At 46.8% G+C, this 13501-nt stretch overlaps 1 protein-coding gene across 2 annotated transcripts in view; it reads left to right on the plus strand.

Annotated features, from left to right (window-relative positions):
- FRMPD1 (FERM and PDZ domain containing 1) overlaps positions 1-12965 on the plus strand; it is a 77135-nt gene extending 64170 nt beyond the window's left edge. For both annotated transcript variants that reach the window (XM_059724509.1, XM_014610325.3), the window contains 4 exons: positions 2354-2536; positions 3120-3267; positions 6417-7229; positions 10363-12965. In XM_059724509.1, the coding sequence (XP_059580492.1) occupies positions 2354-2536; positions 3120-3267; positions 6417-7229; positions 10363-12842 (3624 nt within the window). In that variant the 3' untranslated portion in view covers positions 12843-12965. The remainder of the gene's footprint in view (positions 1-2353; positions 2537-3119; positions 3268-6416; positions 7230-10362) is intronic.
- The last annotated feature ends 536 nt before the right edge of the window (positions 12966-13501 follow it).

A 13501-nucleotide genomic window follows, 5' to 3' on the forward strand; every position in this document is an offset into this window, starting at 1 on the left:
TATGGTGCCTCAAAGACCAGCACAAAGATAAACAACAGGTCATCCCCTCCAGGATGGGAGCAGGATCATGAAAAAGAATTGGGGATGTTAAATAAATGAGGGCCTAACCAGTCCTGCAACAACAAGCGCTGAATGTCCTTCAATAAAACCAGTCCAAGACCTGTCCCCCTCTCCCAACAGGCCTTCTCTTGGCAGTGGGAGAGAAGCTGACTTGCACAGTTGGGATGCTTCCCCATGGGTCTTGTAAGCAAGAGAGACCCTCGTGTCCTGGGTAGCCCTGGGCCCCTGGTGCCAGGCATGCCTGCCATGGCCTGCTGGCTTTCATTCCTGGCAAGTGCAGCACAGTCTTGGGGCTCAGTCCCTCCACTGTGGAGGCTGCAGTACAGGCTGAGTGGGACAAAATGCCCACCTCCCCTTAGGCAAGAGAGACCAGCCCCAGGCAACTCTTCCTTCTGCACCTGGTCCTGATGATCTGGTCCTGACCTGGTCCTGACCAGGACCTGATGAACTCCACTTCAGAGTGCTGAGGGAATTAGCAGAGGTCATTGCAGGACCCCTGGCATGTCTTTACGAGGTGCCAGAGGACTGGAAAAGGGCCAATGTGGTCCCCATTTTCAAAAAAGGGAGGAAGGAGGACCCAGGAAACTACAGGCCCATTAGTCGTACCTCGATCCTGGGGAAGCTCTTCGAGAAAATTATCCAGGAGCACATCTGTGAGGGACCAGCAGGGGAGATCATGCTTAGGGGCAACCAACATGGGTTCATTAGAGGCAGGTCCTGTCAGACCAACCTGGTGGCCTTCTACAACCAGGTCACAAAATCCTTGGACACAGGTGTTGCGGTGGATATAGTCTTTCTGGACTTTAGGAAGGCCTTCAACACTATCTCTCACCCCATTCTTATTAAGAAATTATGTGACTGTGACGTCGATGCCTACACAGTCAAATGGGGTGCAAATTGGCTGGAGGACCACACCCAGAGAGTGGTGATGGATGGGTCATTTTTGACCTAGAGGGATGTGGGCAGTGGGGTCCCCCAGAGCTTGGGCCTCGGGCCCGCACTGTTCGACATCTTCATCAGCAACTTGGCCGAGGGGGTAAAAAGCACCTTGTTCAAATTCGTGGATGACACTAAAATGTGGGAAGAAGTGAGCATGCTGGAGGAGAGGGACAGGCTGCAACTAGATCTAGACAGGTTACAGGGATGGGCGGATGAGAACAGGATGGGATTCAATACTGACAAGTGCAAGGTACTGCACCTGGGGAGGAAGAACCAGCAGCATACCTACAGTCTGGGGAACTCCCTTCTTGTCAGTGCAGAGGCAGAAAAGGATCTTGGTGTCATTATTGATGCCAAAATGAACATGGGCCGACAGTGTGGGGACACAGTCAGGAAGGCTAACCATACCTTGTCGTGCATCCACAGATGCATCACAAGCAGGGCCAAGGAGGTGATCCTCCCCCTGTATGCGACACTGGTCAGGCCGCAGTTGGAGTACTGTGTCCAGTTCTGGGCGCCGCACTTCAGGAGGGATGTGGACAGCATCGAGAGGGTCCAGAGGAGGGCCATCTACATGATCAGGGGGCAGCAAGGCAGGCTGTACGAGCAGAGGCTATGGGACCAGAGCCTGTTCAGCCTCCACAAAAGAAGGCTGAGAGGGAATCTGGCGGCCATCTACAAACTGGCCAAGGGGGACCAGCAGGCTATGGGAGAGTCCCTGTTCCCCCGAGCACAACCGGGAGTAATGAGGAATCGGCCATAAGTTGACCGAGAGTAGATTCAGACTAGACATCAGAAGGCACTACTTCACAGTCAGGGCGGCTAGGATCTGGAACCAACTTCCAAGGGAAGTGGTGCTCGTTTTTACCCTGGGGGTCTTCAAAAGGATGCAAGGTAATCACCTAGCCAGGGTCGTTTGACCCCAGCACTCTTTCCTGCCCATGGCAGGGGGTCGGACTTGATGATCTGCTCAGGTCCCTTCCAACCCTACCAACAATGAAACTATGAAACCTCCAAGCTGATGCTCTGCAGCCTGGCTGCTCAGCTCCTGTAAGGCTTAGCTCACATGACACTGTCACTGACTGCATAGGTGCCTAGTGCAAAGCCCACAGCCCATATGTGCCCCCAACCATAGAAGAGGCCAGCAACTCGAGCAACCAGCTCTGTAGTGCTGTTGGGAGCAGCTTATCTGAAACCACCACCCACAACTGGCAAGGGACTCCTAAAAGATAAGCTTTGGGGCCAGTCCCCAGCTTGAATGAACAAGAATGTACCACCTCCGCATAACAGGTGGACATAGGTTTTTATTTAGATTTTAGTGGAGATTGCCTGCTAATCCACCCTCCTCTTGCAGCTACAGGACAGAGAGTCATATGTTGCCTTGCTGGTGGGAGCCAAGTATGGAATCAGCCAGATTATTAATAATAAGCTCAACATCATAACAACCCTGGCAGAGTTTGCTAACATCAGCAGGCTAGAGCTTACTGAAGAATCGGAGAAAGTGAGCATGGTAAAAATCTACCTGCAGGATGTGAAGGTACTGCTGCTACTTGAATTATGTGTATGTGTGCATTTATGTTTGTTTTTGTGTGGGTGGTACAGTGATTTTTCGTCTTTCTTTTTTCTTTAATTTACCAGTGTAATTTAATGTGTTATTAATTTTTTAAACAAAGAAGTGCTTGTTCTGCTGCTGCTATAATAGGTGTACTGTTGGGATTTTTTTCCTAGTTACTTTGCTGTGAGTTGCATTCTATCCTGACATGTGAACTAAGACCCCCCCCCATCTTACTGGTCTCTGTAGCATGCTGTGTTTATCATAATTTGACTGCCACCTGAAAATTGTTCTAAGTTAAAGTGTTGTGTAGTAGACTTTTAGGAGCTGTCACTAGATAGGGAAGAAACCATTATAATTTTACAACACAATTGAAAAAAAAAATTCCTCTAAAAATATTCTGCTGTCCTGCACCAATAGGATGCCAGGCATAAAAGAAAAATCTATTGCTCTTTTTTCTCCCAGGAGCAGGATGGGGAATTAAGGTCTTTTTATGTTAGGGCATGTATATACAGATCACATTGTGAACAAGGCTTAACAATTTCAACTTGTTTATTTTTTTTTAAAGCTGCTGACTCTGTTGCTCGAGTCTAACAGTGCAAAAGATCTTGCCTGTCTCATTGCTGGCTACTACAGGCTGTTTGTGGATTCGGGTGTCTCCATATTCAGGTGGGGAGAGGATAAGCAGGAGCAACACCGCATCTCTGCTGAAGAAGGTAAGAGCCGCTACAAAGAAGTGACCTAGATAATAACATATGCAGCAGCTTCAGTCAAAAATGTAATTAAGGTGCATGGTGCCCTGCTGGAAAAGTGACCCTTCCTGCACAGTGAGAGCTGTGGGACTCATAGCCTAAAACTCTTCAAAACTACAACCTAACAACCAGGACTATTCTCAGTCCCCTCAGGCTACAGTTGTAGCTTTGAAGTGCTTTAAAATAGGAGAGCGAGCTGCTGCTGGGGAGCACGTATCATCCCTTATGTCTGTATGCTCCAATAGTGATACAGGTGAGAGAGATTTATTTCACTTAACCCCAAATGAAATAGAGGTCAGGTTGCTAAATATTTTGCTATACTTGTATTGTCCCTGGAACACGCAGACAATACAGGTGCATCCTAATTGCTTATACCAAAGCTGTTAGATCATGTGACCATTGAAATATCTGTCTGCACCCTTAGACTGTACATGCTTTAGGGCAGGAGAGATCTTCTTATGTTTGCACCATATCCAGTAGAGCAGGTTCTGGTCCATGAGAGGCTGGTAGGCACTACCATGTTACTATGAAAGATTTTTCTAATAATGGTAAGCTACCCATATAGGGGCAATTCCTAACCTGCAGATTCAGAGAGACCTGCCCTGTAATTGTACCTACATCACCCTAGAAAGCAAGGGCAGGGGGCGGGGGAGCTGCCAGCTGCTTTGCCTGGCCAGAGCTGGAGTGGGGTGGGGGGCTAAGCAGAATGGACCCTCTCCACCCCCCCCTTGCCTCAAGGGCCCCTCCCAGGCACCCTGCCTGGTGTATTGGGAGGAGTTGGACTTGGAGTGCAAACTGTTTAAGAACATTAAAAACTGCCATGTACTGATAGATTCAATGACATCCTCATTTTAATACACAGCAAGCAAGAAGTGTTTTCCCATGTTCAAGGTAAAGAATGGAGGCAGACAGAAGCAAAGTGCCTGGCCTAAGGCCACACAGGAAGTCTGTGCCTACCAAGTCCTCCAAGTGCCATAGCTTCATGCAAAGTTGGGCTTCATCAGTACAAATTCCAGTGTTTCTCAAGCCGGCTAGAGGTGTGCACTGATGCTGTGATGTCAACTGGGAAAATCAGAGCCAATCCCCAGAGAAGGGGATGATCTAGTTGCGGATGGTCCTGCTTTGAGCAGGAGGTTGGACTAGATGACCTCCTGAGGTCCCTTCCAACCCTCATTTTCTATGATCCTATAACTCTATGAAAAGATGAGGCCCACATCCTGAATGCTCCCAGGCTGAGAGGGGGGATCTTTGAAATAAATTTGTTTTCCCTTGTGGATTCATTCACAAAACAGATTAGGAACTGAACAGAGCTACTTTTTAAACAAGACGCATTTTCTATAACACCCAGATTTTTTAGGTAACTAACCCAGATGATGGATCTCTATTGGGGAAAGAGAACATTTTCTTCTTGGAGGCTTTAAGAGGAAAGCTAGAGTGAAGGGGAGGGACAAGGCATTCCATAGGGGTGCACTGCATATGTTAAAGCTGGAGGTTAAGGCTGCAGTGACCCGTGACAATAAGGAAGGAGGGCAAAAGTAGCGGGGTTTTCTGGAAATATTGATGTTTGCATCCCAGAGGTGTAGGATAAATGAGGGTATAGCATCTAGAAACCTTAAAGAAATGGTTTTAGCAGGTGATAATAGAAAGGGACAAAAAGAAGCAGGAAGGGAAGGAGATTTCCATAAGTAAGTTTTTTGAGGGTCTTTAAAGTGTGACCCATATGTCATAATCAGGTAGCTGGATACTTGGGGAGGGGGTGGGGAGAGCATAATTTATTTGATAACTTATGTACAGAAAAATGCTGTTTAGGGTTGACCAAAACAGTTGCCTAATTTGGGTCAAATTTAGTGAGCCTCTTCAGGTGAAAAAGATTGAGAAGAAAAAATGTAAAGAAAGTCAAAACATCTGGTTTTGACATTTTAAAATGAAGCTCTTTGGGGATCCATTTTGAAGTGATATTCTTTTTAAAAATCTAGTTAACTTTGTTTTAAAAATGTGAAGGGCACCTGAGAACTAAACAAACATTTAAGTTGATTAAACCAAGAGCTTTGTTTTGACCTCAGAATTTCTTCTTCCTTATTTTTGGTTTCACTGCTGAACCAACAAAGCTGCGTTACACATACAGCTCTGCTAAGAATGAGGTTTTGTGGCAGAACGTTTGTTCCAGTCCCAGTGAACCTGCATTCACAGTTTTTGTCTCTCCCTCCTCTCTTCCTCCCCATCCCCAGCAACTTCAGATAGTCCTGAATGAGTTACCCCAGGTACCAGAAGCAGTAAAGCCACATTAGTGCAGTGCTTCACCCAGACTGCTACACCCAACATCACTAATTAGCCTGGATGCAATTCAGTGCCAATGCAACTGTACTGTTTCTAGTATCCAACATGACCTTTTCAGGGCCAGCTCAGGCATCTCTGCACAACACTGCTTGGTGTCAGGCATACCACCTTTAGTTTTTCACATGTGGTAGAGAAGGGAAGGCTGGGCAACAGTGCAGATGATTTGCTTGGGAAGTATTATGAAAAGGAGAAAAATCTTCTCCTGCTCTAGCGGTGTGGTAGGAGAGGGGGCAGGGTTGAGTGTGCTGGGGAGGGATAGTGGGGCTGGGGTTCCTGCAGAGGTGGGAGCACTGAGTGTGGGGTGCTAGGGAAATCTGCCCCTGGTATAGACCAGCACCCCGCACATTGAGGCCTTAGGTGCTTCTAGCATGTAAGTGATCATTAACAGCCACTGTTGTAATGTGATCATTGCTTTGACCTGATGTAACTGAACAAATACTATGCAATAGTTTAACAGATGCATATTGTCCAGCACAGGTTAATGCTGTGCTAATCAGCACAACTATCCTGCATGAATATAGAATTTTGGTTTTAAGAATAGCCCTAGACACATCTGTGGATCCTTTTCCTTTCCTCAGTAACCCTATAGTGTCAGTCATCAGTGTTAGGCAAATAAGAGGCATAATCAGTCTCTCCCCCACCCCCACATGTTTCAATAGAGTACACTGGTGATAAACCTCCAACAGCGATCCAGGCTTTTGGCAGCTGGAAGGGATGTGGATGTAGTTTGCAGATGGTGGTCCTGTGTGACATAGATTCTGTGTTTTAAATTGCAGGGTATGTGTCTAGGGCCTGCAGTGACTCTGAAGACTCCTGGGAATTGGATTCCTCTGCAGAGCATTGCTCAGATGCACACCTGCTGAAATTCAGCATCACTGACCCCCCAGGGGAAGAGGAGGAACAGGTAAAGTTCTGTGAGCTGGAGGAGGACAGCACAAAGCCCAGGCCTGAAGGGAAGGGCCTGTGCAATGGGAATGACAACCTAACAGACAGTGCATCAGAGGCTTCAGACTCAGCCAATACCGAGAGCAGAGGATGCAAGACAAGTGGCTCAAGTGACTCCATGGATGCACTGGAAGAGGATGATTTGGATGCCTGCTCTGTCAGCAGACCAGAGTTCTTCCACTTCTACACACCCACCGTGCAGGAACTCAGTAACCAAGACAAGAACTTCACCCTCACTGGTGAGGAGGGAACTAGCCAGGCAGAGGCAGAGGACTTCCTTTGCTTCCTACGGATACCCCAGGCCCCCAAACCTGCATCTGAGCAACAAGGGGAGAACAAAACAAGAGCTTCTGCACTGGAGTGCAAACTATCGGAGAGCAATGTCATGGAGTATTACAGCCTGTGTACCAAAATCTCCCCCACTGGCAATGGGGAAAGGAACTTCCTGAACCACAATCCTGGAGGTGGCTCTGTGAAAGATCTGCTGGGTGAGGCGGGTGGAAAAGAGGGACCCTGCAGAGCAGAGCACACAGCAGAGGTGAACGATCTCATCCTGGACCCTCCCCCAGGCTTTGGGGACACCAGTTCAGAGGATGAGTTCTATGACGCTGCGGACAGGTTCACCCCAACAGAAGCTGTAGCAGGTGCGCCCGCAGATCAGCTTCCCAAGGGAAGGGTCCTTCTCTTATTCTGAGGACTGAGTGCAAGGCAGAGGTTGGCTGTTACTGTGGTCTCTAGTCACTGCTACAATACAGTGATAAGTACTGTAATAACCCCAGGACAGACATTCAGGAGAGCTGGTACAGATTAAATGTCCGTCTCATTCAGTTTTCCAAGGATTCCCTAAGACTTTTTTTTTTACTCTTTGAGAGTCTAGGCCCTTGACAGATGTGCTGTTTAAAGTGCTTTAAGCCCCTTTGAACAAAGTGCTCCAAACAGCAAGGACATGTGCTGGCTGAAGTGCTTCAGAGATGTTCCTTCTATTTTGATGGCCATCTTTGAAGCATTTCCTTAAATGTTTGTATAGGCCAGTGGTTTTCCAGTGAGTCAGTGAGTCAAGTCAGCGAGTACTCTCCTGTGCACTAAGCTGTCCTCAAGAACTTCTGGAGACTACAGGGCAAAAGGCATGCAGGGATTCCAGTTCTGTACCCCTTTTCTGCCCATTTTGAGGCACTTAGGGGAGGGGATAGAGGGGACACATGTTTGCATGGTATCAAATTTGAAGCACTCCAGCATTCAGAGCACTTCAAATGTGCATCTGTCTATGGCCTTAGAGAGAAATTTTAAACACCACTTCTGCAGGGATCCCTATCTGGTAGAAATGTCATGCGGAGACTTCACTGGTATGTATGAAGGCATTTCGGCTTGAGGGCGTTGGAATTTTCAGCTGTTCCCAGGTGCATTAGTCCAAGAGAAAACCAATGTACCACTCAGTGGGTGTGTTTACACGAGACGTTTACTGTGCAGTTGACTAATTAGCTCAAGTAAATGTCTTGGTGTCTACACATGCACCCCTAATAAGGCTGGAGTAAACTAATTTACTTCACAGCAGGATAGTACTTGTAAATACAAGTGCTATCCCACTGTGGAGTAAAAAAAACTCCCAAGCCGTCCCTTCACAGCACACTGAGCCAGGGGAGCAGTCCCGGGCTGGCAAACTGACTTCCCAGCCCCTTGCCAGTCATAGTTGCTCTGCCCTGGCTCAGCATGCTGTGCATGAATAAACTCCAGAGCTTATTGATCCCTGGGTGCATGTTCAAATGGTGTACCTGGGAGCAAGGAACTGCAGAGCAATAAGCTCCACAATTTATTCATGCACCATAATTGCACATGTAGACATGCCAAGTTACTTCAGCAAGCCCTCCTGTAATCACAAGAATACCATTACCAACACACCACTGTATACACCTGTATATGTCATTTGCATGCTATTTGAGCGCAGCTACATTATGTCTCTGTCATACAAATAAGGTCCACGCATGGTACATTTTGCCAAGCATGCTTGGCTTCCTGCAATGCTGTACGAAGTATGGATGGTCCAGAGACAGGTGGGTGTGTAGCATGCAGGACTGCTGGGGGAAACTCATGCAAGGTGTGAACAGGCCCAATTAGAAAGAAAACAAAGGAGGGAAGCCCCATGGGGGTCAAGAATCCAGGCATTGGTGGGGGTGGTGGGGAGCAGAGAGAGGGAATGCACAGCATGTGGTAGAAGAGAATGGGGACCCATTCCCCCTGGTTTGCCTAACTGCGTGATTCCTGAAAACTCTTAAAACCTAAGGAAATGCCCAGGCAAAGATGAAAGACACCATAACATAATTCAGCTGCCAAACTGGGCAAGCAAGAAAACAGTTGCTTCTTCCTCCCTTCTTTCACTAAGAAGCATCTAGAAATCACAAATTACCACTAAATTTAACATGGCCTTCCTCCAATCCAAATATTAGTAAGTGTGAAAGCGCACAGATAAAGTCACAAACAGCCTGCTCTCTACCCCAGGGTTCAGCAACATTTTTGGGCAGTGCCAAAAACACCTGCAACCTCGACCTGTAACATTCTGGCAAGCCAGGGGCAGATAGTGGGGAGCTGCAAGGGGCCTGATCCTTCTTGTGGCAGCACAACCTGCCCCCTTCCCCAGAGCATGCTGCCTTTGTGTGCCACACTCTGGCATGAGTGCCAGGGGTTGCCTACCTCTGCTCTACCCCTACTTTCAACCTGAAAAGAGGCAGAAGTGTTGATAGAAACAATCTTAGCCATCTATTACACAGGCTAATTAAAATGAAGAGTGACAGAATTATGTTTTGTGAGTCAGAAGAGCCTGTATGGGTAGACAATTTTCTGATACTTCTGTTTTCTGAGCTTGTAAGAACATGAACAAGTTATCATGAGGCAAGCTGGGCTGTGAATTTACAGCATGTCAGCTACTCTGTGCTAAATGCCCATGTGCATGTTCTTAGTGTTAAATGCTAAGTAACTTACCCTTACAATGACAATGGGGTAAGAGTGTGCACATGGGCAGTTACTGTGGAGTAGCCAGTGTACTGTAAATTCACACCCTTACTTCCTTTACAGCAACTTGCTCTTATAGTCTTATCCTCAAAAAACACAAATGTAAGAAAACTACAGGATTCTGTTCTTCTGACTGAAATATATAATGGATATTTCTAACGTTAACTCCAAGTTATCAAAAGTTATCAGCTTGGATATAAAAGCTATTATCTGCTTCTCTGTGGAAACATTTTTTAACATTTTATCTTTGCATAATTATATAGAATTATACTGAGTCGCATGGTATATACTTATAATACAGATACAGACACAACTTAGAAAATTCATATTTTCACACAAGCTTAGTAAATATATAGCTATCAAAGAACCTCTTGTGTATCTTACCTGCAAACTCCATCTTATTTAACCTACCAAGAATTGTGGAGACCATTTATAATGTCATGAAAGTACCTGCAGTTAGTTTCCAGACCCTTCTCAAGTGACCCCAGTTGGCTAGTCTAACATGGGGAAATCTTTATTCTACTTCCCAAGACAGGACCAGTCATAAAGATTACAGATTCAGTCTCTGAATTTCCTATTGCAGCTGGTTGCAAGTGCTTGCCTGACATTAACATGACACAGAAACCTGCCGTGTATATCTGGGGACACATTCTTGGTTATTACCTCTGGCCCACAAAACCCCATTAGCAACTGTTATTTGTATAAACACTTCTTGTTATAAATGTACATACAGCATCATTTCTTCACCCCTTGTATGTTGTTCTCTGCCAACAGGCTTCAGTACTCTACCCCATGAGAGTCCAGATGACTCCTGCTTCCTGAAGAAGTCAAAGTGTTGCCATCTGGGGGAGAGCTGGATGTCAAGACAGACAACCAGGGAAAAATACAGAAAAGAGAAGGAGCTGACATATGCCAAGAGCCTGAGGAAGAGAAGATCTTTCCTACAGACTGACTACACATCACAGGTCTCCTTCCCCTTGGCTCCATCTGGCTCCCTGAATAGCACTGACTGTTCAGGCCACTGCGAAAGGACACCCAACCTGTCACTCCTCTCTAGGTCTCCCACAGTGTCCTCTTTGAATGATGCCAAGGAGGACTCTGCTGTCTTGGAAACCAAGACCTTTGCCCAGCTGAAACCTCAGAGGGAAGCCAAAAGAAAAAAACATTCATCTGACCTAATGGAAATGGAGCCTGAGACCATGGAAACCAAATCCATAACCGACTCAGTTGTTTCTTCCATTTCAGCCATCCGTCTCCGGAGTGACCAGGGAGGGAAGGAAAGTTTGGAGTCCACCTCTTTGTCCAACTCTGCAACAAACAGCCTCAGCCCTCTTCACTCTGCACAGGTGCCTGATGAAAGGAGTTCAGCAAGTCCTTCCTTTCAGTTGGAAGACAAAAGAGACCTTCCTGAAGAACAAGCCAGAGGTACCCTGGCCAACCCTGATGGCTACTATAATCCATTTTTAAAAACAGAGGATGATGATGTAGCATGTGCAGCACAGCATGACCAGCCAATATCAGAGTGCACATTGGAGCCACTGAAAGCCCAGAGTGAAGGCAACACTGACTCTGAACATCATGGCCAAGGACTGATCAGCTCTTGCACTGAACGTGCAGTACCTGCAGTAGTATGCTACAGAGACAAACTATCCTCAGGTGCTGCCCCATCTGAACGAGATCTTCCTTCCACTATTGAGCTGGAAGAAATGGGCAAAGAGCTTGTATCATCTACCTTTGACCAAAGGACAACTGATTTTGCCCATACGGCAGTGAGCCAGCCTGCTGAAGTTTTACTTCAGGAGGAAGCCAGCAAGATGGTAAATGAAGAATCCTCAAGGAAAGCTGAAGATAAAAATCACGTAGGTTTCTCAAATGCCACTGAGCTGCTTTCAGACTTTGAGGGGGCCTTTGGGATAATAACTCGCTTCTCTTTGCTTTCATTGGGAACAAGGACAGACCAAACAACACCTTGTCAAGAAGCAAGTGGCCAGTCAGGTGGGATGATGGAAAGTCACCCCACAGCTCTGGGCCAAGACCTCCGAAGTAGCGATCAAGGTTCTGCTAACAGTGTGTGTGCAGGCATTGGCATCCCAAGCAAGGAAACACCTCTCTCCTCAATCTGGACAGCTTCCCAGAAAAAGTGCCCTCCATCAGAGACGGCTGGTGACCTGCGGGTGGAGGGGAGAGAACCCAGTAATGGGGTACCACATGTGGATTGTAGCTATGAACAGCCCCAGGCCAGTCTGACACTTCCCACAGAGGAGGCTACCAAGCAAAGAAAAGACTGCACCTCAGACTTAAACCCTGCAGTTACTCCTCCCTCAACCATAGACAACTGTGAGGTTTCAGAGGATGCAGAAGAAAACATTGGTTCAAATCCATCGTTCCTGTGTTTTAACCATGAGAGAGATAGACAAGCATTTCCAAGTGGCAGCACAGATACTCCTTTGGGTTTTGCCAGCATTAAGGACACCCACCTGCCAAAAACTGAGGTTGACAAGTGCAGCTGTCAGCTCTCCTATGTCAGCTGTTTCCGTGGGCTCCAAAGCGAAGTAGATAATGAGAGCGTTGGTTCTGCACATACCATTTCCTCAGGGCCTTTAACCAGACCACCCTCTGCAGGAAGCCTGTCATCTGTGGGCCAGAACCCTTTCAGGACCACAGAAGATGGTCACGATGCTGACATTAAACCCAAGGGAAGTGAAGATGGGGAGGGTCTGCATTCTCACGCTGAAGCTCTGGCTCAGTTGAGAGAGCGCGCACAAAAGTCACCAGCAAAGTTCTCACACTTACTGGACAACACCACAAAGCTCCAAGAGTTGGTTGGAAAGTTCTCAGGAAACAGAATGAGACATCCTCAAGAGAAATGTGCAGAACAGTTTTCTGAAAACAAGAATGCCCTTAGTTTAGCATCTCAAAAGCTGATGTCCCATTGCCAGGAAGTCTTAAAAATGGACCCGCCTTCTGAAGAGCTGCAAAGAGCATTGCAGGAGACTTTCCAAGATCTCCTCCAACTGACAGCTACGTGTTTTGAGTTCACAAACTGTGGGCTATGCACAAAAAGGCACAGAGAGCTGACAGTCAATCTGAAGGATGTGGTCTGCAGCTATCGGGAATTTATTCATGCTGCACAACAGCTGGGTGAAAAAAACTGCCATGATTTAAGTGCAAAGCTGCTGGCACACCAGTGCACAGCCCTCACAGCAGCTGTGTTCTGCCTCATGCAGCACTTCAGGGCACTGCTATTAGTGTGAAGATGGCAGCTCCATTATACTGACTCTGTTACGCTCGCATATGTTTCACCTAACAAATGTTTACTCTTTAACCCATTACCACAATAAAAATCTTAAGCCTAAAAGCCAGATGAGTCAAGTCATTCAGAGGTTCGGTCTCACATTTTAATGAATGAGCCCATACAAGACTCAAATACATTTAATGGCTTGTCAGTCTGTATAACCCAGCCCATCAGGAGGTACACAGACAACCCACTCACTCAGTTCTTTTTAATTCTGTATTTAAAAAAATAATGATCTTGATTACAGAAGCTATTGAGTGGCTTACTAGCTTGGCCTCAGCTCTCTTGCCTGGGATCTGGTTCCCTTATATCTTGAAGTCTTTTCCTGCCTTATCTAAATCACTTTATATTTGAGATCTTGTAAAAAGACATGAAACCTAGCAGAGTTTTCAGCATACTGAGCAGATCTGGAGTCCCCACTCCTTAATGGGGGGGAGGGGAAGATGCAGGAGTAGCAGTGGAAACAAATTTCCACATGCTTTCTCTAAGGGCTTCCAGTGCTAGGGAGGTTCTCCTGAGGATGAGGGTGCAAAGCTTTGGTCCTTGCCATCCTAACAGGCCCTCTGGATGGCACTGCAGTGCCAGCTAATTCATTCCAGGGGAATCTTGTTCCCAGGC

The sequence above is a fragment of the Alligator mississippiensis genome, chromosome 3 (assembly GCF_030867095.1).
Source record: "Alligator mississippiensis isolate rAllMis1 chromosome 3, rAllMis1, whole genome shotgun sequence".
In the NCBI taxonomy this organism is placed as follows: Eukaryota; Metazoa; Chordata; order Crocodylia; family Alligatoridae; genus Alligator; species Alligator mississippiensis.